The sequence below is a fragment of the Manacus candei genome, unplaced genomic scaffold, assembly GCF_025592945.1.
Source record: "Manacus candei isolate 608988 ecotype Guabito, Panama unplaced genomic scaffold, ASM2559294v1 h1tg000446l, whole genome shotgun sequence".
Classification (NCBI taxonomy): domain Eukaryota; kingdom Metazoa; phylum Chordata; class Aves; order Passeriformes; family Pipridae; genus Manacus; species Manacus candei.
In genome coordinates, this window is record NW_026138494.1 from 1 (window position 1) to 25,208 (window position 25,208).

At 57.7% G+C, this 25,208-nt stretch overlaps 3 protein-coding genes across 5 annotated transcripts; all 3 read left to right on the forward strand.

Moving 5' to 3' along the window:
- Positions 1-3: 3 nt before the first annotated feature.
- Positions 4-3,738, forward strand: LOC127465617 (retinol dehydrogenase 8-like; the record flags this gene model as incomplete). Its single annotated transcript, XM_051776127.1, is given in 5 exon segments — positions 4-166; positions 742-835; positions 1,948-2,131; positions 3,457-3,562; positions 3,565-3,738. Coding segments are annotated over 5 exon segments (663 nt in total), but the record flags the coding sequence as incomplete, so codon positions are not given.
- A 545-nt stretch (positions 3,739-4,283) lies between these two features.
- Positions 4,284-13,231, forward strand: LOC127465615 (suppressor of SWI4 1 homolog). Of its 3 annotated transcripts, XM_051776124.1 has the most exons (12): positions 4,284-4,351; positions 4,749-4,919; positions 5,834-5,935; positions 6,663-6,713; positions 7,466-7,636; positions 8,329-8,405; positions 8,733-8,840; positions 9,695-9,818; positions 10,530-10,608; positions 11,308-11,437; positions 12,004-12,215; positions 12,578-13,231. In XM_051776124.1, the coding sequence occupies exons 1-12, from the start codon at positions 4,334-4,336 to the stop codon at positions 13,114-13,116; spliced, it is 1,782 nt and encodes a 593-aa protein (XP_051632084.1). In that variant the 5' UTR covers positions 4,284-4,333; the 3' UTR covers positions 13,117-13,231. The 3 variants fall into 3 exon arrangements, with proteins under 3 accessions (XP_051632084.1, XP_051632085.1, XP_051632086.1); XM_051776125.1 differs by lacking the exon at positions 4,749-4,919 and having other exon boundaries at positions 4,324-4,351; XM_051776126.1 differs by lacking the exons at positions 4,284-4,351; positions 4,749-4,919; positions 5,834-5,935; positions 6,663-6,713 and adding an exon at positions 7,022-7,090 and having other exon boundaries at positions 7,415-7,636.
- Positions 13,232-13,324: 93 nt separating this feature from the next.
- On the forward strand, positions 13,325-23,690 carry LOC127465614 (ribonucleoprotein PTB-binding 1-like). Its single transcript, XM_051776123.1, is given in 17 exon segments — positions 13,325-13,331; positions 13,751-14,070; positions 14,196-14,262; positions 14,808-15,277; positions 16,312-16,503; positions 17,287-17,407; positions 17,518-17,609; positions 18,262-18,358; positions 19,613-19,821; positions 20,498-20,662; positions 20,694-20,721; positions 20,932-21,086; positions 21,414-21,494; positions 22,074-22,205; positions 22,714-22,782; positions 23,490-23,508; positions 23,510-23,690. Coding segments are annotated over 17 exon segments (2,352 nt in total). The 3' UTR covers positions 23,638-23,690.
- Positions 23,691-25,208: the final 1,518 nt, after the last annotated feature.

Here is a 25,208-nt window from a genome sequence, read left to right on the forward strand (position 1 = left end):
GTGGGGCTCGTGGGGCCCCTGGAGGCGGCGACGGGGCCGCAGATCCAGCGGGTGTTCGACACCAACGTGTTCGGGGTCCTGCGGCTCATCCAGGCGCTGCTGCCGCAGATGAAGCAGCGCCGGAGCGGCCACATCGTGGTGGTCAGCAGCGTCATGGGGCTGCAGGGTGAGGGCACCCCCCAGCCCCACCCCCGGGGACCCCCAAAACACCCCCGGCACCCTCAAATCAACCCCGGCATCACTGAACCCCCGGGACCCCCAAAACCCCCGGGACCTCTGACCCCCGCCCCGGACTCCCAATCCTCCCCAGAGACCCCCAATCTTCACAGGGGCTGAGGGGACCCCACAGATCCCACCCCAGGGACCCCCCGGGACCCTCAAAACACCCCCGGGACCCCCAAAACAACCCCGGGGTCACTGAACCCCCGGGACTCCCAAATCTCCCCCCGAAGCCCCTCAACCCCTCCCAGCCCCCCCCAAATTTTGGGGGTTTCGGGCCCCCCCCCGAAGCCCCCCACCCTCCCAAATTTTGGGGCGCCCCCCGACCCCCCCCGTGCCCCCCAGGGGTTGTTTTCAAGCCCCCCCAGCCCCAGGAATGGCCCCCACGAGCCCCCCCACGAGCCCTTTCAGAGCCCCCCAACCCCTCCCAGCCCCCCAATTTTTGGGGGTTTCGGGCCCCCCCGAAGCCCCCCGACCCTCCCAAATTTTGGGGCGCCCCCCGACCCCCCCCGTGCCCCCCAGGGGTGGCTTTCAACGACATCTACTCGGCCTCCAAGTTCGCGGTGGAGGGGCTGTGCGAGAGCCTGGCCGTGCAGCTGCTGCGCTTCAACATCTTGTGAGTGCGGGGGGGCCCGAAACCGCCCCCAAAACACCCCAAAATACCCCGGGACCCCCCCCGAAATACCCCCGGGACCCCCTATACGTCCCCAAAATACCCCCGGGACCCCCCGACCCCCCAAAAAACACCTCAAACCCCTCCCAGAACTCCCCAAACCGCTCTGAAAACTCCACTAACCCCTCCCCAGACCACCCCAAACCTCCCCGAAACACCCCAAATCCCTCCCAGACCCCCCCCCAAATAACCCCAAAATCCCCCCTGGGACCCCCTATACGTCCCCAAAATACCCCCGGGACCCCCCGAACCCTTCCCAAAACTCCCTAAACTGCCCCGAAACCCACCCGCGCCCCCCCCCGATCCCCCCGATCCCCCGCTATCCCCGTGTCCCCCTGATCCCCCGTGTCCCCCGTGTCCCTGGGTGTCCCCCCGTGTCCCCATGATCCCCCCGTGCCCCCCCCGCTATCCCCGTGTCCCCCCATGTCCCCCCACGATCCCCGTGTCCCCCCGCGATCCCCGCCATCCCCCCGTGTCCCCACGATCCCCCCGTGTCCCCCCGTGTCCCCCCGCTATCCCCGTGTCCCTGGGTATCCCCCCGTGTCCCCCGCTATCCCCCCGCTATCCCCCCGTGTCCCTGGGTGTCCCCCCGTGTCCCCCCGCTATCCCCCCGCTATCCCCCCGCTATCCCCCCGTGTCCCCGCGATCCCCCGCGATCCCCGTGACCCCCACGTCCCCCCCCGATCCCCCCCGTCCCGCAGCGTGTCCCTGGGTGTCCCCCCGCTATCCCACGATCCCCCCGCTATTCCCTCGTGTCCCCCACGATCCCCCCGCTATCCCCCGATCCCCCCGTCCCGCAGCGTGTCCCTGGGTGTCCCCCCGTGTCCCCCACTATCCCCCCATGTCTCCCCCCGTGTCCCCCGTTATCCCCGTGTCCCCCACGATCCCCCCGCTATCCCCGATCCCCCCGTCCCGCAGCGTGTCCCTGGGTGTCCCCCCGTGTCCCCCACGATCCCCTGCTATCCCCCCGTGTTCCCCCGTTATCCCCGTGTCCCCACGATCCCCGCGATCCCCGTGACCCCCATGTCCCCCCCCGTGTCCCCCCCGTCCCGCAGCGTGTCGCTGGTGGAGCCGGGCCCGGTGCACACGGAGTTCGAGCGGAAGGTGATGGAGGAGTCGGAACGCGCCGAGTTCCCGGGGGCGGACGCGGAGACGCTGCGGCACTTCAGGGAGGTTTATCTGCCCGTGTCCCGCGACGTGTTCCGCACCTTCGGCCAGAGCCCCGAGCACGTCGCGCAGGTCCGGGGGGGCTCGGGGGCGAGTTGGGGGCGGTTTGGGGCGAGTGGGGGGCAGTTCTGGGGTCCCGAGTCCCCCCGTCCCGTCGGGGGTTCGATCCCTCCGGGCAGAGCCCCGAGCACGTGGCGCAGGTCCGGGGGGCTCGGGGGGCGAGTGGGGGGGCTTGGGGGGGAATTGGGGGCGGTTTGGGGCGAGTTGGGGGGGTTAATGGGAATTTGGGGGAGTCCTGGGGGGAGTTCCCTGCCCCGTCCCGTCGGGGGTTCGATCCCTTCGGGCAGAGCCCCGGGGAGGGGGCGCAGCTCAGGGGGCTTGGGGGGTCCTGGAGGGTCTTGGGGGGTCTCTGGGGGTCTCTGTGACCTGTCCCTGTCCCTGGTGGCAGTTGGGGCCCCTGATGGGATTTGGGGGGGTCTCTGAGGGGATTTGGGGGTTCCGGGGGGGGTCCCTGAGGATCCCTGAAGAATTTGGGGGTCTCTGGGGGTCCCTCTGACCTCTTCCTTTCCCAGGCAGGTTTGGGGCTCTCTGGGGGTATTTGGGGTCTCTGGGGATATTTGGGCTCTCTGGGGGTATTTGGGGGTCTCTGGGGATATTTGGGTGTCTCTGGTGGGATTTGGGGCTCTCTGGGGATATTTGTTGCTCTCTGGGGGTATTTGGGGTCTCTGGGGCTATTTGGAGGTCCCTGGTGGGATTTGGGGCTCTCTGGGGGTATTTGGGGTCTCTGGGGATATTTGGGGTCTCTGGGGATATTTGGGTGTCTCTGGTGGAATTTGGGGCTCTCTGGGGGTATTTGGGGTCTCTGGTGGGATTTGGGGAGGTCTCTGGGGGTCCCTGTGACCTCTCCCTTTCCCAGGAGATTTGGGGATCTCCGGTGGGATTTGGGGCTCCCTGGGGGTATTTGGGGTCTCCAGTGGGATTTGGGAGTCCCTGGTGGAATTTGGGGCTCTCTGGGGGTATTTGGGGTCTCTGGGGATATTTGGGGTCTCTGGGGGTATTTGGGGTCTCCGGTGGGATTTGGGGCTCTCTGGGGGTATTTGGGGCTCTCTGGGGATATTTGGGGTCTCTGGGGATATTTGGGGTCTCCGGTGGGATTTGGGGCTCTCTGGGGATATTGTTGCTCTCTGGGGGTATTTGGGGTCTCTGGGGGTATTAGGGGTCTCTGGGGATATTTGGGGTCTCTGGGGGTATTTGGGGTCTCCGGTGGGATTTGGGGCTCTCTGGGGGTATTTGGGGTCTCCGGTGGGATTTGTTGCTCTCTGGGGTATCTGTTGCTCTCTGGGGGTATCCCGGGGGTCCTGACCCCCCCGTGCCCCCCCCCCGTGCCCCCCCCCCAGGCCATCGTGTCTGTGATCGGGTCCCCCCGGCCCCCGTTCCGGACCCCCACGAACCCGCTGTACTCGCCCATCATCGCCCTGCGCTTCGCGGACCCCCGCGGGGACCTGGGGTGCAGACCCTGCACCGGCTCATCTACGACCTGCGCCCCGCCTTCCACCTGAGCCTGGCGGTCCTCAGGTGTCTCACCTGCCGCTGCTGCCAGCGCAGGGTCACCCCCTTCTGAGGGGAGACCCCCCTTCTGAGGGGAGACCCCCAAACTGGGGGTGGGTCCTGCATTTGGGGGGTTGTTGAGGCGATTTTGGGGGATTTGGGAGGGTTTTTTTTGGGAAATTTGGGGCTCAAATGGAGTCTGGGGGTGCTCAGGTGCCTCACCTTGTGAAAGGGGACCCCCCTCCCAAAATGAGGGGGGGGATCTCTGGGGGTCTCTGAGGAGATTTTGGGGCCTCTCTGGGGGTCTCTGGGGGGTCTCTAGAGAACCCAAAGGGGGATATCTGGGGGTCCCTGAGACAATTGGGGTGTTTTTGGGGTCTCTGAGTGTTTTTTGGGGGGTCTCTGAGTGTTTTTTGGGGGGTCTCTGAGTGTTTTTTTGGGGGGTCTCTGAGTGTTTTTTTTGGGGGGCTCCATTAAAGGCTGTGACTCCCCCCACAACGACCCCCTCGCACTGACTCTCGCGCCGGCGGCCCCGGGGGGGTCGCGGACCCCCAGGAGGGTCCCAGAAGGGGCTTTTGGGGGGTCTCGGGAGGGGTCTTTGAGGGGGCGGAACCAAAAGGGGCGGAACCCGCGGGCGGGGGGGAAGGTGGCGGAGCCGGAAGCGGCCGGAAGTGACACAACCCGGAAGTGACACCAGCCGGAAGTGGCGCCGAGCACGTGGCAGGGATGGGGCGGCCCGGGAAGGTCCGGGGGGCGAAAATGGGGCAAAAACGGGCAAAAAAGGGGCAAAAACGGGGGGAAAGGGCGCGGGAAGTGAGGGGGGGGTGGGAGAGGGAGAGGGGAGGGGGCGGCGGGAATGGAGGGGAGGGGGAGAAGGGGGGAAATGGGGCGAAATTGGGTAAAAATGGGGCGAAAATCGGGCAAAACGGGGGGAATTCGGGGGGAAACGGGGGGGCGGCGGGGGGGGGGGGAGGGGGGGTGGAGGGGGCGGTGGTAGCGGGGAATGGGGCGGGAGGGGGGAAATGGGGGGAAAAATGGGGTAAAAACGAGGAAATTTGGGGGGAAATGGGGACCGGGGGGGGCGGGTTATCCCAAAATTTGGGGTCTCACCCCCCCCCTTTCCACCCCCTTTCCCCCCCAGAGCCGCCACCAGCGGCGGGAACGCGCCGTGGCGCGGGAGCGCGCGGAGCGCGAGTTCGGGGCCGTCCCGCACTCGTTCGTGTTCCCGCGGGGCAGAGTCGGGAGGAGCCTGCGGGGGCTCGGGCAGGACCTGCGGAGGGTCATGGAGCCCTACACGGCCCGCGCGCTGCAGGTCGGGGGGCTTGGGGGGGCGTTTTCATCATTACTCTATTTTTATTTTATTTGTTTTTGTTTATTTTATTTATTTTTATTTGTTTTATGTATTTTTATTTATTTTATTTATTTTTATATTTTTATTTTATTTATTTTTATTTTAGTTTAATTTTTGTATTTTTATTTTTTAATTTTTTTGTATTTTTTATTTTTAATTTTATTTATTTTTATTCTATTTTAGTTTTTGTATTTTTATTTTTTGATTTTTATTTATATTCTTTTATTTATTTTGTTAATTTTTTATTTTTATTATTCTTATTTATATTTCTAATTTTTTTAATTTATTTTTTATTATTACCATTCTTATTACATTTATTATTTTTGTTTATTTTTATTATTTTTGTTTAAATTTTACTTCTAATTTTTCTTATTTTTCTTTTTAACCTTATTTTTCTTTTTAACCTTATTTTTCTTTTTAATCTTATTTTTATTTTTAACCTTATTTTTATTTTATTTTTATTTCATTTTTTATTTTATTTTTATTTTTTATTTTATTTTTATTTTTTATTTTTATTTTATTTTTTATTTTTATTATTTTTAAATTTTTTTTTATTTTTTATTTTTTATTTTTATTTTTAATCTTATTTTTTTTTAAAACCCATTTTTATTTTTTACCCCTCTTTGATTTTCAGTCCTATTTTTTATTTCCCTTTTTCACTCCGTCCTTTGTTTTACTCTCATTTCCATTCGAATTTTTAATCCTGTTTTAAATTGATTTTTATTTTCAATGGGGTTTATATTTATATATTTTTATTTATTTGTATTTAATTTGGATTTCCCAGGTCCGGAAGGGGAATTCCCTGCGGGATTTTTATTTTCTATGGGGTTTATATTTATATATTTGTATTTATTTGTGTTTAATTTGGATCCCAGGTCCGGAAGGGGAATTCCCTGCGGGACCTCGTGGCCGTGGCCGGGCCTTTGGGGGTCTCCCATTTCCTGGTGCTCAGCAAGACCCCCACCAGCATCAACCTGGTCAGTGGGGGGACCCCAAAACATCGGGGGGGGCTGGGGTCATTTTGGGGGGGGTCTGGGGTCATTTTGGGGGGGTCCTGGATCATTTTTGGGGGGGGCTTGGGTCATTTGGGGGGTCTGGGGTCATTTTAGGGGGTCCTGACCCGGTTTAGGGGGTCCAGGATCATCCTGGGGGATTCTGGATCATTTTTGGGGGGTCTGGGGTCATTTTGGGGGGGTCCAGGATCATTTTGGGGGGTCCTGGATTGTCTTGGGTCATTTTAGGGGGGTCTTGGATCATTTTTGGGGGGTGCTGGATCATTTTTGGGGGTCCCAGAACATTTTAGGGGGATTCTGGATCATTTCTGGGGGGTCCTGGATCATTTTAGGGGGGTCCTGGCTGATTTTGGGGTGTCCTGGCTGATTTTGGGGGGGGGGGTCCTGGCTGATTTTGGGGGGGCCCTGGCTGATTTTGGGGTGTCCTGGCTGATTTTGGGGGGTCCTGGCTGATTTTGGGGTGTCCTGGCTGATTTTGGGGCTCCCAGGGGATGGTCCCTCCCCCAGACTCAAATGATGAAAGGATTTGGGCTGAATTGGGGCCGTTTTGGGGCCGTGATGCTCCAAAGTAAACGCTCTGATGGGTCTGGGGGGGGGTCCCGGGGGGGTTTTGGGGGGTCCCAGGGATTGGGGGGGGGGCTCCAGATTCCCAAAATTCCCAAGCTTTTCCTCCCCCTTCTCCCCCCCCCAGAAGCTTTTCCGGCTCCCAGGGGGTCCCACCCTGACCTTCAAAGTGCTGCAGGTGGGGCTGGGGGGGTTTGGGGGGGGTTTGGGGGGTCTCAGGGGGGGTTTTGGGGGGTCTTTGTACCCCTGACCCCCCCCCAGCATTCCCTGGTCTGGGACTGGGGGGGGGTTGGGGGGTCTGGGGGGGATTTTAGGGGGTTTTGAGGTATTTTTGGGGTGGTTTTGAGGTTTTTTGGGGGGGAATTTTTTTTGGGGGGGGGTTGGGGTGTTTTGGGGGCATTTTTGGGGTTTTTCTGGGGGGGGTTAAGGGGTGGTTTTGGTGGGATTTTGGGGGTTTTCAGGGGCGTTTTTGGGGAGGTTTTAGAGGGGTTTTGGGGGGCAGTTTTGTGGTGTTTCCTGGGGGGTTTTTTAGGGATGTTTTTGAGGTGTTTTGGGGTTTTTTTAGGGTATTTGGGGGTGGTTTTCCCCCCTTTTCCCCTTCCCAGTATTCCCTGATCCGGGACGTGGTCTCTGCTCTCCAAAGGCACCGGATGCACGAGCAGCTTTGGGGGGTTTGGGGCTGGTTTGGGGGTTTTTTTAGGGTATTTTAGGGTATTTTGGGGGTATTTTAGGGTGATTTTGAGGGTATTTTGGGGTGTTTTCCCCTTTCCCAGTATTCCCTGATCCGGGACATGCTCTCTGCTCTCCGGAGGCACCGGATGCACGAGCAGCTCTGGGGGGTTTGGGGCTGGTTTTAGGGGGATTTTTAGGGTATTTTAGGGTATTTTGGGGGTATTTTGGGGTGATTTCCCCCCTTTCCCCCTTTCCCAGTACTCCCTGATCCGGGACGTGGTCTCTGCTCTCCGGAGGCACCGGATGCACGAGCAGCAGTTCTCCCACCCCCCTCTCCTGGTGCTCAGCAACTTTGGGCTCCCCCAGATCCACGTCAAGCTCATGGCCGGGATGTTCCAGGGGATGTTCCCGGCCCTCAACGTCCACAGGGTCCGTGGGGAGCCCGGGAATTCGGGAATGGGGGGGGGGGGGGCCCTCTGGAATCTTCCCTGTTCCTTCTTCCCCTTCCTTTTCCTTCTCTTCCCCATTTTTTTCTTCTTTCTTTTTCCTCTTTCCTTCCCTTTTCCTTCTTTTCCTTCCCTTTTTCTCCCTTCCCTTTTTCTCCCTTTCCCTTTTTCTCCCTTTCCCTTTTTTTCTTTCCCTTTTTCTCCCTTCCCTTTTCCTCCTCTTTCCTTTTACTCTTCTTCCTTTTCCCTTCTCTTTTCCTTTTCCTTCTCTTCCTTCTTCCCTTTTCCTTCTCCTTTCCCTTTTCCTTTTCTCTTTTCATTTTCATTCTCCTTCTCCATTCCCTTTTCCTTCCCTTCCCTTCCCTTCCCTTCCCTTCCCTTCCCTTCCCTTCCCTTCCCTTCCCTTCCCTTCCCTTCCCTTCCCTTCCCTTCCTTTCCCAAACCAAACCTTCCCAAACCTTCCCTTCCCTGCTGTCCCTGTCCCATTCCCATTATCCCATTCCCATTATCCCATTATCCCATTCCCTCTCCCATTCCCATTATCCCATTCCCATTATCCCGTTCCCTCTCCCATTATCCCATTCCCATTATCCCATTATCCCATTCCCATTATCCCTCTCCCATTACCACATTACCCCATTATCCCATTATCCCATTATCCCGTTCCCTCTCCAGGTCAATCTCAACTCCATCCGTCGCTGTTTGCTCCTCACCTTCGACTCGGAGTCGCAGCTCCTGGAATTCCGGCACTAGTGAGCCCCTTCCCCCGGACCCCCATCCCCATTATCCCATTCCTGTTATCCCATTCCCATTATCCCATCCCCATTATCCCATCCCCATCATCCCATTCCCAGCTCCTGGAATTCCGGCACTAGTGAGCCCCTTCCCCCTTCCCCCATCCCCATTATCCCATTCCTGTTATCCCATCCCCATTATCCCATCCCCATTATCCCTTTCCCATTATCCCATCCCCATTCTCCCATCCCCATTATCCCATTCCTGTTATCCCATCCCCATTATCCCATTCCCACTGTCCCAATCCCGTTATCCCAATCCCGTTATCCCCCTCCCATTCCCAGCAGTGTGAAGGTGGTTCCCGTGGGGGTCAGTCGGGGGCTCCGGAAGCTTCTCCAGGAGAAATTCCCCAACCTCAGTCGGCTCCAGGATGTCAGTGACCTGCTCCTGGGGTGAGGGGGGACATTGGGGACATTTGGGGGACATTGGGGACCCCCAGGATGTCAGTGACCTGCTCCTGGGGTGAGGGGGGACATTGGGGACATTTGGGGACATTGGGGACCCCCAGGACGTCAGTGACCTGCTCCTGGGGTGAGGGGGGACATTGGGGACATTTGGGGGACATTGGGGACCCCCAGGACGTCAGTGACCTGCTCCTGGGGTGAGGGGGGACATTGGGGACATTTGGGGACATTGGGGACCCCCAGGATGTCAGTGACCTGCTCCTGGGGTGAGGGGGACATTTGGGGACACTGGGGACCCCCAGGATGTCAGTGACCTGCTCCTGGGGTGAGGGGGGATTTTGGGGACATTTGGGGACATTGGGGACCCCCAGGATGTCGGTGACCTGCTCCTGGGGTGAGGGGGGGACATTTGGGGACATTGGGGACATTTGGGGACACTGGAGACCCCCAGGACATCAGTGACCTGCTCCTGGGGTGAGGGGGGACATTTGGGGACATTGGGGACATTTTGGGGGGACATTGGGGACCCCCAGGACGTCAGTGACCTGCTCCTGGGGTGAGGGGGACATTTGGGGACATGGGGGGGACAGGGAATGGGGGTGTCCCTGTGGTGACCCCGGTGACCCTGGTGACCCTGTGGTGACCCTGTGTGACCCCGTGACCCCGTCCCTGTCCCCAGGGAGGTGGCCCTGTCGGAGAGCGAGGCCGAGCAGGGAGGGGACATGGGGGTGCCATGGGGACACTGTGGTGACCCTGGTGACCCTGTGGTGACCTTGTGTGACCCTGTGGTGACCCTGTGTGACCCCAGTGACCCTGTGTGACCCTGGTGACCCTGTCCCCAGGGAGGTGGCCCTGTCGGAGAGCGAGGCCGAGCAGGACGGGACCCACAACGTGCTGGAGCTGCCCCAGGACTGCGCCGGGAGGGGCAACCAGGGGGGCCAGCAGAGCGCTGTGAGGCTGACTGAGGTGACAGTGGGGACATTGGGGACATCCTGGGGATACTGGGGACACTGAGGGGACATTGGGGACACCAGGGGGGCATTGGGGACATCAGGGAACCAGGGGGGCCAACAGAGCGCTGTGAGGCTGACTGAGGTGACAGTGGGGACATTGGGGACATCCTGGGGATACTGGGGACATTGGGGACACCACAGAACCAGGGGGGCCAGCAGAGCGCTGTGAGGCTGACTGAGGTGACACTGGGGACATTGGGGACACTGAGGGGACACTGGGAACACTGAGGGGACATTGGGGACACCAGGGGGGCATTGGGGACATCAGGGAACCAGGGGGGCCAACAGAGCGCTGTGAGGCTGACTGAGGTGACAGTGGGGACACTGGGGACACTGGGGACATCCTGGGGACATTGGGGACATCCTGGGGGCATTGGGGACATCCTGGGGGCATCCTGGGGACATTGGGGACACCACGGAACCAGGGGGGCCAGCAGAGCGCTGTGAGGCTGACTGAGGTGACACTGGGGACATGGGGACATTGGGGACATTGGGGACACTGGGGACACTGAGGGGACATTGGGGACATTTGGGATATCCTGGGGACATTGGGGACACTTGAGGTGACAGTGGGGACACCGAGGGGACATTGGGGACACGAGTGCCAGGTGCCAGGTGCCCCCAGGGCTCCCTGACGTCCCCCCTGTCCCCCCCCTGTCCCCAGATCGGGCCCCGCCTGACGCTGCAGTTGGTGAAGGTGGAGGAGGGGCTGGGCCAGGGCAGCGTCCTGTACCATGGACTGGGTGAGTGACACACCTGGGGACACCTGGGATACCTGGGACACAGCTGGGGACACACCTGGGATACCTGGGACACACCTGGGGGACACCTGGGACACACCTGGGGACACACCTGGGACACAGCTGGGCTGGGCCAGGGCAGCGTCCTGTACCATGGACTGGGTGAGTGACACACCTGGGGGACACCTGGGATACCTGGGACACAGCTGGGGACACAGCTGGGGACACACCTGGGACACAGCTGGGCTGGGCCAGGGCAGCGTCCTGTACCACGGGCTGGGTGAGTGACACACCTGGGGACACCTGGGGACACCTGGGACACACCTGGGACACCTGGGGACACCTGGGACACAGCTGGGCATGGGGGGGACACCTGGGACACACCTGGGTGTGGGGACACCCCTGGGTTGGGCTGGGTGAGTGACACACCTGGGGGTCTCACCTGTGCCCGGGGGTCTCACCTGTCCCCGGGAGTCTCACCTGTCCCTGAGGGTCTCACCTGTCCCCAGAGGTCTCACCTGTCCCTGAGGGTCTCACCTGTCCCCTGAGGGTCTCACCTGTGCCCGGGGGGTCTCACCTGTCCCCAGGAGTCTCACCTGTCCCCCGAGGGTCTCACCTGTCCCCAGGAGTCTCACCTGTCCCCGGGGGTCTCACCTGTCCCCCGAGGGTCTCACCTGTCCCCGGGGGTCTCACCTGTCCCAGTGCACAGGTCGCAGGAGGAGCTGCAGCGGCTGCAGCGGCGCCGGGAGCAGAAGCTGCAGCTCAAGGCCCAGCGGAGGCGGAAACAGGAGCAGGACCTGGAGAGGAAACGGCACCTGAGGCACCTGAACAGGTGAGGGGGACACAGGTGACACCCCCAGGGGAGGGCAGGGCAAGGTGACGCTCCCAGGTGTCACAGGTGACACCCCCAGGGGAGGGCAGGGCTGGGATCAAACCTCACCTGTCCCCCCTCACCTGTCCCCTCACCTGTCCTTCACCTGTCTCCTCTCACCTGTCCCTCACCTGTCCCCTCACCTGTCCCCCCTCACCTGTCTCTCACCTGTCCTCCCTCACCTGTCCCCCCTCACCTGTCCCCCCTCACCTGTCCCCTCACCTGTCCTTCACCTGTCTCCTCTCACCTGTCCCTCACCTGTCCCCTCACCTGTCCCCCCTCACCTGTCTCTCACCTGTCCTCCCTCACCTGTCCCCTCTCACCTGTCCCCCCTCACCTGTCTCCTCATCTGTCTCTCACCTCTCCCTTCACCTGTCCCTCACCTGTCCCTCACCTGTCTCTCACCTGTCCCCCCTCACCTGTGTCCCCTCACCTGTCCCCTCTCACCTCTCCCTTCACCTGTCCCCCCTCACCTGTCCCTCACCTGTCCCCCCTCACCTGTCCCTCACCTGTCCGTGTCCCCCCAGGGAGCGCAGCCTGGCCGGGATGCGACGGCGGCAGGGCCAGGCCGGGCCAGGTGAGGGTGCCAGGCCAGGTGAGGGTGCCAGGCCAGGTGCCAAGGAGGGTGACAGCGACGTCGAGGACCCCGGCGCACCTGAGCCAGGTGTGGCCACGCCCTCGGAGGACGAGGACGACGCCGAGTACTACAGACAGGAGGTGGGGGAGGAGCCCGACACAGGTGAGTTTGGGGGGGGGACAGGTGAATTTGGGGGGGGGACAGGTGAGCTTGGGGGGGGACAGGTGAGTTTGGGGGGAGTTTGGGTGGTTACAGGTGAGTTTGGGAGGTTACAGGTGAGTTTGGGGGGTTACAGGTGAGTTTGGGGTGGGACTGACCCCCCTTTTCCCTCTGGAGGTGGTTGATGACACCAAAAAAATTCCTGAATTTCCATGAGTTTGGTTCAAAGTAAACGCTCTGACACCTCCGGAATGGCCCCAAAACTGCCCCTTTTCACCCCAAAACTGCCCCTTTTCACCCCAGAATTGTCCTCTTTCACCCCAAAACTTGTCCCTTTTCACCTTTTTTCGCCCTTTTCTCCCCAGATTTGTTCCCCACCAAGAGGAAACGAAGCCCCTCGGGTGCTTCCAGACCCCGAAAAAAGCGGAGGCAGAGCCGGGAGACCCCGAAATCCCACCCAAACCCCCCCAAATCCCACAGGAACAACCCCAAATCCCACAGAAACAACCCCAAATCCCACCCAAACACCCCCAAATCCCACAGAAACAACCCCAAATCCCACCCAAACACCCCCAAATCCCACAAAAACAACCCCAAATCCCACCCGGGACACCCCAAATCCCACAAAACCACCCCAAAATCCCACCTGGGGACCCCCAAATCCCACCCAGGGACCCCAAAATCCCACCCGAAAAACCCCAAATCCCACAAAAACACCCCTAAATCCCACCCAGGACCCCCCAGATCCCACCCAAAGAACCCCAAATCCCATAAAACCCCCCCAGAATCCCACCCAGGACCCCCCAGATCCCACCCCAGGCCGAAGGTTCGGGGGCAGCTCCTGGGGAGGAGGAAAACCGGGATTTTCCAACGTCCTGGAAGGGCCAGGAAGGGGAAAAAATAAAAAAAAGGAGAAGGAGGGAATGGGGACCCCCCCCAAATCCCATTTCCAGGGGGAAGGGAATTTGAGGTCCTGGAATTTGGGACCTCCTGGATTTGAGAGGAAACTTCCTGGAATTTGGGGGGATCCCCCCTGGGATTTGGGGGGTTCTCCCTGGTTTTGGGGGGTTCAGGGCCCTTCCCAAATAAAGGATGGAAAAGCCCCTCCAGGTATGTCCGGTGTGTGATATTTTGGGGTCTCTTTGGGGGGTATTTCGGGGTGTTTGGGGTCCCTTTGGGGTATTTGGGGGGTATTTTGGGGTCGCTTTTTGAGGGGTATTTTGAGTGTCTTTGGGGGTATTTTGGGGGTTCTCGGGGGGGGGTATTGGGGTATTTTAGGGCCCCTTTGGGGTATTTGGAGATGTTTTGGGGCTGTTCGGGGCTGTTTTGGGGCTGTTTTGGGGCTATTTCGGGTCCCTCCGCGGGGTCAAAGGTCGCGCCCCCCCTCCCCGCTCCACCCACCCAACCAATCACACCCCTCAACCTTCCCCCCTCGCCCCGCCGCACCCAATCACCAGCTCGGACACAACCCCCCCTCAGACTCACCCAATCACACGCTCCGACACATCCCCCCCTCGGAGCGCTCCTCCAATGGGGAGGCGCGTTGCTGGGGGGGTTTGCCCGGCGGGTGGCGGCGGCGGCGGGGCCAAGATGGCGGCGGCGGTGCCGGGGAGCGGGCCCGGAGCGGGGCCCGGGCGGGAGCCCCGAGCGGCGCCCGAGGAAGGGCCGGCGGGGGCCCGGGCGGGAGCCCCGAGCGGCGCCCGAAGAGCCGCCGGCGGGGCCCGGGCGCGCCCCCGAGGAGGAGCTGCCGCCGCTTTCCCCCGCCGAGGTGCGGAGCCGCCTGGAGCGCAGCGCGAGGCAGTTCCGCAACCGGCGGAAGGTGCTGATCAGGGGGTTACCGCCCGACGTGACCAACCAGGTGAGCGGGAGCGGGAATGGGAATGGGAATGGGGCTGGGATCGAGGCTGGAGCTTTTCCCTGCCACCCCAATTCCCCTTTTTCCCCCTCCCCAAAATTCGTGGGAATTTTTTCCCCTTTTTCCAGGAGGTCCACGACCTACTGAGTGACTACGAGCTCAAGTACTGCTTCGTGGACAAGTACAAAGGAACGGGTGAGGAACAGCCCCTGGTACTCCGGGATCTGCCCCAGCATCATCCCCTGGAATTCCGGGATCAGCCCCTGGAGCTCCGGGATCAGCCCCTGGAATCAACCCCTAGGATCAGCCCCTGGAATCAGCCCCCAGCTGACGGGGGTCCCTTGGGACTGGGAACAACCCGGGATGCTTCTCCAAGCCCCCCTTTTCCCAGGGGTCCTTTCCTTTCCCAAACCCCCTTTTCCCAGCGACCCCTTCCCTTTCCCTCCTCATCCCTTTTCCCCCATTCCCAGCCTTCGTGACCCTGCTGACCCCCGACCAGGCCGCCTCAGCCATCCTTTATTCCCTGTTTTTCCCTGTTTTACCCTGTTTCTCCCCGTTTCTCCCCATTTCTCCCAGCCTTCGTGACCCTGCTGACGGCCGACCAGGCCTCCTCCGCCATCCTTTATTCCCTATTTCTCCCTGTTTTTTCCCGTTCCCAGCCTTCGTGACCCTGCTGACGGCCGACCAGGCCTCCTCAGCCATCCTTTATTCCCATTTTCCCCATTTTCCCCCGTTCCCAGCCTTCGTGACCCTGCTGACGGCGGACCAGGCCTCCTCTGCGGTGCGCCGCTTCCACGGCCGGGCGCTGCGGGATCGGGAGCTGCGGGTGCAGCTGCAGCCGCCGGACTCGCTGCTGTGCGTGGCCAACCTGCCGCGGCTGCTGTCGCAGCAGCGCTTCGAGGAGCTGGTGCGGCCCTTCGGGAACGTGGAGCGCTGTTTCCTGGTGTACAGCGAGAGGACGGGCCACTCCAAAGGGTACGGGTTTGTGGAGTACATGAAGAAGGACTCGGCGGCCCGGGCCCGGTCGGCGCTGCTGGGCCGGCGCCTGGGCACCCGCAGCCTCTTCGTGCACTGGGTGGAGTCGGCCCAGCCCGGCCCGGAGCTGCTCCACTCCCGCTGCCTCTGCGTAGAGAAGCTGCCCCACAACTTCAGCGACCTGGACGCGCTCAGGGGGGTCTTCGGGGCCGTCAGGGAGCCCACCTTCTGTCAGGTGAGGGGAGAGGGGAGAGGGGATAGGGAAACATGGGAATGGGGAGAGGGGAGAGGGAGCCCACCTTCTGTCAGGTGAGGGGGGAGAGGGAGCCCACCTTCTGTCAGGTGAGGGAGAGGGGAGAGGGAGAGGGGATGGGGAGCCAACCTTCTGTCAGGTGAGAGGGAGCCCACCTCTGTCAGGTGAGAGGGAACGGGGAGAGGGAGAGGGAAACATGGGGAGAGGGGATGGAGAGCCAACCTTCTGTCAGGTGAGGGGAAACAGGGATGGGGAGAGGGGATGGGGAGAGGGGATGGGGAGCCAACCTTCTGTCAGGTGAGGGGAATGTGGGATAGGGAAACATGGGAATGGGGAGAGGGGATAGGGAGCCCACCTTCTGTCAGGTGAGGGAAAGGGGAGAGGGAGAGGGATAGGGGGAAACAGGGATGGGGAGAGGGGATAGGGAGCCAACCTTCTGTCAGGTGAGAGGGGAGAGGGAATAGGGAGCCCACCTTCTGTCAGGTGAGGGGAAAAGGGGATGGGGAATGGGGAGAGGGAGCCCACCTTCTGTCAGATGAGGGGAACAGGGATGGGGAGCCCACCTTCTGTCAGGTGTGAGGGGAAACATGGGAATGGGGAGAGGGGGAACATGGGAATGGGGAGAGGGAAACATGGGGATGGGGAGAGGGGATGGGGTGGGAAAGGGGGAAGAGGGAGTGGGAAGACAAGGGGTTGGGAAAAGAGGAAAAGGGGTTTGGGAGGTTGGGAAGAGGGAGAAAGGGGAAGAGGGAAAAGGGGAAAGGGAAGAGGGAGAAAGGGGAAAGGGAAGAGGGAGAAAGGGGAAAGGGAAGAGGGAGAAAGGAGTTTGGGAGGTTGGGAAAAGGGGGTTTGGGAGCAGGGAGTTGGATTTGGGAAGAGGGGAGGGAGCTGGGGGTGGGATTTGGGCACGTGGAGGGGTTCGGGGATGGAGGGGGATTTTCCCTCTCCCCCTTTTCCCCTCCCTTTCCCCCTTTCCCCCCCTCCCCTCTGCCCTGCTCCCAATCCCTGTTTTCCAGCTGGCCTATGGCCAGGACGGGTCCCTGAAGGGCTTTGCTGTCCTGGAGTTGGAGTCCCCGGAATGGGCCGAGCGGGTCCAGGAGGCCACGGACGGGATCCCCCTGGCCGGGAACCACATCCGGGTGTCCTTCTGTGCCCCGGGGCCCCCCGGCAGGAGCACCCTGGCTGCCCTCATCGCTGCCCAGGCCACGGTGGGGGCAGTTCCTGGGAATTCCTGGGAGTTGGGGAGCTCAGGGAATCAAGGGAATCGAGGGGATGGAGGGGATGGAGTGTGGGGATTGAGGGAATCTGGGAATTGGGACGGTGAGGAACTGGGAGACCAATCCCATCCCCTGGCTGCCCTCATCGCTGCCCAGGCCACGGTGGGGGCAGTTCCTGGGAATTGGGGAGCTCAGGGAATCAAGGGAATCGAGGGAATATGGGAATTAGGGGATGGTGGGAAACTGGGAGACCAAAGGAATCCCATCCCTTGGCTGCCCTCATCGCTGCCCAGGCCACGGTGGGGGGAATTCCTGGGATTCCTGGGAATGGGGGAGCCCAGGGAATTGTGGGAATTCAGGGAGTACGGGAATGGGGGGAGCCTGGGAATTTGGGGGGGGCTGGGAATTAAGGATGCACAGGAATTGGGGGAACCAGAGGGATTGGGGGAACCAGAGGGATTGGGGAAGGAATGAGGGACCTGCAGGAGTGGGGGAACAGCTGGAATGAGGGAAGTGCAGGGATTGGAGAACCCCAGGAATTTGGGGAACCAAAGGAATGAGGGAACCAAAGGAATTAGGGAGACAAAGGAATTGGGGAACCAAAGGAATTGGGAACCCCAGGAACTGAGGGATCACAGGAATTAGGGAGACACAGGAACCAGGGAACCAAAGGGATTGGGGAACCCCGGGATTCCTGGGGGGATCTGGGCCTGGGCTCCCGCTGGTTCTGTGCCCCCAGGGCCGCAATTCCAGGGGTCTTTCCCGGTTTTCCAGGCCCTGAACCGCGGGAAGGGGCTGCTCCCCGAGCCCAGCATCCTGCAGATCCTGCAGAGCCTCGGGAACCCCACGTCCCTGCAGCTGCTGCTGCCCGCCCTGCTGCACCCCGGCAAGCAGGGTGAGGAATTCCAGGGAATTCCGGGGGGGGAAAAACCCTAGGGGAGGGAATTCCCGACCCCAGGGGCTTCCTCCCGACCCCAGGGGCTTCCTCGAGTCTCTTCCCAGCAGGAATTCTGGGAGCTGCCCCTTCCCTGCCCCTGGTGCCCAGCCCGGCCCTTCCCACGGCGCTGCTCCAGCTGGCCCTGCACAGCCATTCCCAGGTAATTCCCACCTGGAATTCCCACCTTCTGCCCTGCACCAGGGAATTCCCACTGGGAATTCCCCCCCCTCTGCCCTACACGGCCATTCCCAGGGAATTCCCACTGGGAATTCCCAAATCCAGGCTTTTTTTTCCAGAGAGAAAAGGGAGGGTTGAATCTTCCTGAAGCTTTTCCCAAACCTCTTCCCAAACCTTTTTCCAAACCTCTTCCCAAACCTCTTCCCAAACTTTTTCCCACTCCTCCCAAACCTCTTCCCAAATTTTTTCTCCCTTTTCCGTAACCTCTTCCCAAACCTCTTCCCAAATCTGTTCCCAAACCTCTTCCCAATCCTTTTCCCACCTGGGTTTTTCCCACCTTTTGGGTGGTTTTTCCCTGTTTTTTTTTTCCAGCCTTTCTCCCAGAAGGGTTTTGGGGTTTTTTTGGGGGAAATTTCAGGGGAATTCCGGAATTCCCCCCATTCCTGCAGCTCCAGGATTGGATCCAGCAGGGAAAAAAACCCCAAACCCTCTTCCCACCCCAGCCCTTTTCCAAACCCTTTTCCCACCCCACCCCTTTTCCCAACCCCAGCCCTTTTCCCACCGTGGATCTCCCATGGGATAACCCGCCTTTTCCCGCCCTTCCCCCGCCCTTATCCCACTTTTTGTGCTTCCAGAAGCCGGGAATTCTGGGCGAGTCCCCGCTGGGCTCCCTCCCCCTGGGCCTGGCCCCGGCCCAGCCCCCCGGGAAGCTCCTGGGAGACATTCCAGCAGGTAATTCCCGGGATTCCTGCGGCTGATCCTGGAATTCCGGCCCTGGGCAGCCAGGGAATTCCCCCTGGGATCCAGGGATCTCCCCCTGGGCAGCCAGGGAATTCCCCCTGGGATCCAGGGAATCTCCCCCTGGGCAGCCAGGGAATTCCCCCTGGGATCCAGGGATCTCCCCCTGGGATCCAGGGAATTTCCCCCTTCCCTGGGATTTTTTGGAGGGGGGGGGTCTGGGATGGGCTTTTCCAGGTGGGAAAAGGATCCCAGGATCCCTCTCCTGGTTTTCCCCCCTCCAACCTCTTCCCACTGGGATTTTTTTTTTTTTTCCCCCACTTTCTGGGTGGTTTTCCCACCTTTTTCCCCTGGGAATTCCCTCTTCCTGAGCCTCCAAAAAGGGGAGGGTTTTTTTGGGAATTCTGTCTTCCCGCAACCCCTAAAAGGGGTTGGGGTTTTTTTGGGAATTCCCTCTTTTTTTGGGGGGAATTCCTTTTCCTTTTTTTTGGGAATTCCCTCTTTTTTGGGGGGGAATTCCTCTTCCATTCTTTTTGGGAATTCCCTCTTTTTTTCAGGGGGAATTCCTTTTAATTTTTTTTGGAAATCCCCTATTCCTGCACCCTCCAAAGGGCATTTTTTTTTTTTTGGAATTCCCGCTTCATTTTTTTGGGGAATTCCCTCTTCCCACAGCCCTGAAAAGGCACATTTTGAGGAATTCTCTCTTCCTTTTTTTTTGGTGTGGAATTCCCTGTTCTTTTTTGGGTTTTTTTTTGGGAATTCCCTCTTCCCACAACCCTGAAAAGTTTGGGGTTGTTTTTTTTTTCTGGAAATTCCTTTGGAATCTTTGCAGGGAATTTTTTTGGGGGGGAAAATTCCTTTGGAATCCTTGGGATTTTTTTTGGAAATTTTATTTTTTGTGGGGAAATTCCTTTGGAAATTTTATTTTTTGGGGGGGGGGAAATTCCTTTGAAATCTTTGGGATTTTTTTGGAAATTTTATTTTTTTGGGGGGGGAATTCCTTTGGAATCTTTGGAGGGAATTTTTTGGGGGGGAATTCCTTCGGAATCTTTGGGAATTTGGGGGGGGGGGGGGGCAATTATTTTTGGGGGTGGGATGGAATTCCTTTTTCCCCACCAAAAAACCCCACAGTTTTTCCCGGGAATTCCCCCCTCCTTTCACCCCTGGGATTGGCTCCAGGCGGGAACTGCAGCCCCTTTTCCCAAGGAAAAGCCTTTTCCAAGGAAAGCCTCCTCCCTGTGCCTCCAGGAGGGCCCCTGCCCGGGGACCTGGCGCAGGGACCCGGCAAATCCGCCGGCATTCCCGCCGGGAATGTGGCCCTGGCCTCGCTCCTGGCCCAGCTGGGGCCGGAGCGGGACAGGCTGGGAGCGGGAGCGGGATCGGGATCGTCCGGGACCCCCCTGGGAGCCCCCCCCGGGCTGGGCCACGGAGCAGCCATTCCCAAATCCAAGGGAGAGGTGAGGAGAGCCCCGGGATACGGGGGGGACGGCTGGGAATGTGGGGTGGGAATGTGGGATGGGAACACCCCAAAATATGGGATGGGGACGGCTGGGAATAGGGGATGGGGACAGCTGGGAATGTGGGGTGGGGATAACTGGGAATGTGGGGTGGGGAGAGCTGGGAATGTGGGATGGGAACAACTGGGAATGTGGGGTGGGGAGAGCTGGGAATAGGGGATGGGGATAACTGGGAATGTGGGGTGGGGAGAGCTGGGAATGTGGGATGGGGAGAGCTGGGAATGTGGGATGGGGACAGCTGGGAATGTGGGATGGGGAGAGCTGGGAATAGGAGATGGGAACACCCTGGGAGAGGGGATGGGAACACTCTGGGAATATGGGATGGGGACAGCTGGGAATGTGGGATGGGGACACCCCAAAATCTGGGATGGGGACAGCTGGGAATGTAGGATGGGAACACCCCAAAATATGGGATGGGAACACTCCCAAATCTGGGATGGGGACCCTGAAATCTGGGATGGAAACATTGGGATGGGACTCCCAACTCCAGGACCCCCCCAAACCCCCTCAGGGACCCCCCCAAACCCCCTTTAGACCCCTCCAGGACCCCCCAGACCCTTTTGGGATCCCCCAAACCCTCTTTGGGACCCCCCAAACCCCCTCGGTGCCCCCCCAGGTGTCGCTGCTGGGGGAGCCCCCCAAGGAGTTCCAGCTGCCCCTGAACCCCTTCCTGAACCTGCGGAGCCTCCTGCCCGGCCCGGGTGAGGAAACCGGGAAAGGGCCTTTTTTGGGATCATTCCCCCCCTTCCCAACCCTTCCCAACCCTTCCCAACCTTTCCCAACCCTTCCCAACCCTTCCTGACCCTTCCCAGTCCTTCCCAACCCTCCTGCCCGGCCCAGGTGAGGAAACCGGGAAAGGGCCTTTTTTGGGATCATTCTTTCCCTTCCCAACCCTTCCTTCCCTTCCCAACCCTTCCTTCCCTTCCCAACCCTTCCTTCCCTTCCCAACCCTTCCCAACCCTTCCCAACCCTCCTGCCCATCCCACATGAGGGAGAAACTGGGAAAGGGCCTTTTTTGGGATCCTTCCCCCCCTTCCCAACCCTTCCCAGCCCTTCCTGCCTTTTCCAGGAGCCGCTTCCAAAGGGTTCCAGGGCAAACCCGGAGCCCTGGGGGGTCCCTCAGCCCCCCCCCCGGGGCCCCCCCAGTGACCCCCCCCTGCTGCCCCCCCCCCTCCGGAGACGCCTTCGGGTTCGACTTCCAGACGGTGGGTCGGGAATTCGGGGTGAGATCCGGGGATTTTGGGGTGAAATTCGGGGATTTTGGGGTGAAATCCGGGGATTTTGGGGTGAAATCCAGGGATTTTGGGGTGAAATCCGGGGATTTTGGGGGGTCTGGGCTTGGGAGACTCCCAGAACTCCCTGCTTTTCCTGGGACCTTGGAATTCCAGCTGCTGGGTGGGATTTTGGGGTGAAATCCAGGGATTTTTGGGGGGGGTTCAGACGTGGGACACCCCCTCAACCCCCCCATTTTTCCCTGGGAATTTGGGAATTCCACCCTTTAACCCCTCCCTTCCCCCTGGTTTTCCCAGCAGGATTTGGGCTCCAGGATTTTCCCCCAAGCCCGAGACCCCTCCGGGCCCATCCTGGGGGGCTTCGGGCCCGGCAGGAGCAAGGTAAAAACACCCTTTTGGGGGGATTTGGGGAAATTTGGGGCTCCCCCTTATTTTTAGGGGAGATTTTAAGGGTCTCTCCCTGTTTCTGGGGGGAATTTTTGGGGGTCCATCTTATTTTTGGGGGGAATTTTAAGGGTCTCTCCCTGTTTCTGGGGGGGATTTTGGGGTTCCCCCTTATTTTTTAGGGGGGATTTTGGGGTCTCTTCCATTTTTGGGGAGAATTTTGAGGCTCCCCCTTATTTTTGGGGGGGATTTTAAGGGTCTCTCCCTATTTCTGGGGGGGATTTCAGGGGTTTTCCCCTTTTTTGGGTTGATTTCAGGGGGGATTTTTGGATTTTCCCTCTTTTTGGGGGGATTTCAGGGGAGGTTTCAGGGATTTTCCCCCTTCTTGGGGTTGATTTCAGGGGGGATTTTGGGGCTCCTCCTGATTTTTGGGTTGATTTCAGGGGGGATTTCAGGGATTTTCCCCCTTTTTGGGGGGGATTTCAGGGGGTATTTCAGGATTTTCTCCCTTTTTGGGTTGATTTCCGGGGGGCTTTTGGGGCTTCTCCTGATTTTTGGGCTCTGCTCCCCCTGCAGGTCTCGTCCCCCTCCCCTGGCTTTGACAGGGGGGTTTTGGGGCCCCCCCTGCCCCCCTTTTTCTCGGGCTCCCCCAGTTCCTGCTTCTCCAGCGGGATCCAGGCCGGGCTCAAGCAGAGCCACCTCAGCAAGGTGAGACCCAGTTGGGGGACCCCAACCCCTTTGCCCTCATTTATCCCCTTTGCCCTCATTTATCCCATTTTTAATTCCATTTATCCCCTTTTCTTTCATTTATCCCATTTTTTCTTCCGTTTATCCCCCTTTTCCCTCATTTATCCCCCTTTTTCCCTCATTTCTCCCATTTTCCCCCTCATTTATCTCCCTTTTCCCCTCATCCCCATTTTCCCCTCATTTATCCCATTTTTCCCCTCATTTATCCCATTTTTCCCTCATTTTCCCCTCACTTATCCCATTTCCCCCTCATTTTTCCCCTTTTCCCCTCATTTATCCCATTTTTCCCTCATTTCTCCCATTTTCCCCCTCACTTTTCCCATTTTTCCCTCATTTTCCCCTCATTTTCCCCTCATTTATCCAATTTTTCCCTCATTTATCCCCATTTTCCCCTCATTTATCCCCATTTTTCCCTCACTTTTCCCATTTATTCCCATTTTCCCCTCACTTCTCCCATTTTCCCCCCCAGCCCATCGGGATCCCCCCGAGTTCCCCGGAGCCCGTCCTGCCCCTGGGACCCTCCACCCCCCACCCCAAGGTACTGAACATTTTTATAAAAAAACTTCAATAACAGAACTTGAACAGCAAAATTTCAATGAGCTTTTAATAACAAAATTATAATGGAAATTTAATAACAACTTTAACAACAAAATTTGAATCTCAAAATTTTAATGTCGAGTTTTAAGCATACAAAATTTTAACAACAACCAAAATTTCAATAACAAAATTTCATTCATTTCAATTTTATCCATCTCCATTAATTTTTTATTAACTTTTTATTTTTAATTCCAACCGTTAATTTTATTTCTTTAATTAATTCTAGTAACAGAATTTTAACAGGCAAAATTTAATTAATTTTAATTTTATCAATTTTGATTATTTTTTATTTACTTTCTTATTTTAATTTTAACAGTTAACTTTATTTCCTTTATTAATTTTAGTAACAAAATTTTAATATACAAAATTTTAATAACAAAAATTTTTTAATAACAAAATTTCGTTAATTTTAACTTTATCATTTTCAATTATTTTTTTATTAATTTTTTAATTTTAATTCCAACCCTTAATTTTTATTTCTTTTATTAATTTCAGTAACAAAATTTTTAAGGGGCGAAATCCCGTTAATTTTAATTTTATCAACTTTAATTAATTTTTATTCGCTTTATTTTAATTCCAGCCATTAACTTTCTCACCTTTATTAATTTTTACCCCCTAATTAACTGCTCTCCTCATTAATCCCCCCAGGCAGCCCCGGGGGGGCACAAACAGACCCTTCTCCCACCTCCTGCCGTCGCCGGAGCCGAGCCCCGAGGGCTGTTACGTGGGGCAGCACTCCCAGGGGCTGGGGGGGCACTACGCCGACTCCCACCTCAAGAGGAAGAGGATCTTCTAGGGGGGACCCCAAAAACACCCCAAAAAACCCCCCCCAAAAAATCCCCCCAAAAACAGCCCCAAAAACCCCAAAAACAACCCAAAAATACCCCAAAAACAGCCCCAAAAACACCCCCAAAACACCCCCTACGCCGACTCCCACCTCAAGAGGAAGAGGATCTTCTAGGGGGGACCCCAAAACACCCCAAAAAACCCCCCCAAAAAAACACCCAAAACCACCCCCAAAACCAGCCCAAAAACCCCAAAAACACCCCAAAAACACCTCAAAAACACCCCTAAAACCCCCCCAAAACCACCCCCAAAACCGCCCCAAAAACACCCCCAAAAAAACCCCAAATCCGGGACACAAAAGGGGCCCCGGGGGGGGATTTTTGTAACTTTTTGGGGGTTTTTTTGGTCCTTTCTCGCCCCTTTTGGGGGTTTTTAAAGAGATTTTTTGGTTTTACACCCCCCAGAGTTTCACCCCCACACACACACACACACACGGAGATTTTGGGGGTTTTTGAACCTCCCCCTAAAAGATTTTGGGGGTTTTGAGCCTCCCCCTAAAAGATTTTGGGGGTTTTTTCAGCCCCCCCCCCCAAGCAGTACCTGGGACCCCCCAAAATCGGCCCCTGCCTTAAATCTGCTGCTTTGGGGGTTTTTTTTGGGGGGGGGGAGTGTCCCTGTTTTTGGGGGGTCTCCCCAATTTTGGGGGGGTCTCCACCCTTTTTTGGGGGGTCTCTCTTCCTTTTGGGGGCTCCTCAACCCTTCCAAGGGGGGGAATCCCCTAAATTTGGGGGGGTGTCTCCCCATATTTGGGGGGAGTTCCCTCCTTTTTGGGGGTCTCTCCTCCTTCCCAGGGGGGTCCCCAACCTTTTTAGGGGATTCCCTAAATTTCAGGATTCCCTAAATTTGAGGATTCCCTAAATTTGGGGGGGAATGTCCCTAAATTTGAGGATTCCCTAAATTTGGAGATTCCCTAAATTTGGGGATTCCCTGAATTCGGGGGTTTCCCTAAATTTCAGGATTCCCTAAATTTGGAGATTCCCTAAATTTGGGGATTCCCTGAATTCGGGGGTTTCCCTAAATTTCAGGATTCCCTAAATTTGGGGATTCCCTAAATTCGGGGGTTTCCCTCCTTTCCCGGGGTGTCCCCACCCCATTTTTGGGGGGGTTTCCTCCTTTCTGGGGGATTCCCCCCCCCAACCATTTCACTCGTGTGGGGTTGGAGATTTTTCGGGTTCATTTCGCTGGTTTTTGGTGGTTTTTTTTCGCGTGGTTTTTTTCCCTTTTTTTGTCGTTTTTTAACCATTCCCGGAGCCAATTCCTGCCCTTTTTTGGGGTAAAAAATTGGCTTTTTTTTTACTTTAAAACTCCTTTATTTTTTAAAAACCCCAAACCCTTCCGGGGGGGCTTCACCTCCCCCCTCCCCTCCCACCCCCCCAACAGGCGCTTTTTTGGGGGGGTTCCCCCCCCCCCCCTCTTTTTTGGGGGGGTTTCCCCCTCCCCCTCTTTTTTGGGGGGTTTCCCCCCTCTCCCCCTCTTTTTTGGGGGGTTTTCCCAGGATTTGAGTCCTTCCCTGTTTTTACT

Excerpts from the sequence above, each read along its gene's own strand:
- LOC127465615 (XM_051776124.1), top strand. Across the intron at positions 8,841-9,694 it reads GTCAGTGACCTGCTCCTGGG|GGAGGTGGCCCTGTCGGAGA; the intron begins GTGAGGGGGGAC and ends CCCTGTCCCCAG. Across the intron at positions 10,609-11,307 it reads CGTCCTGTACCATGGACTGG|TGCACAGGTCGCAGGAGGAG; the intron begins GTGAGTGACACA and ends CACCTGTCCCAG.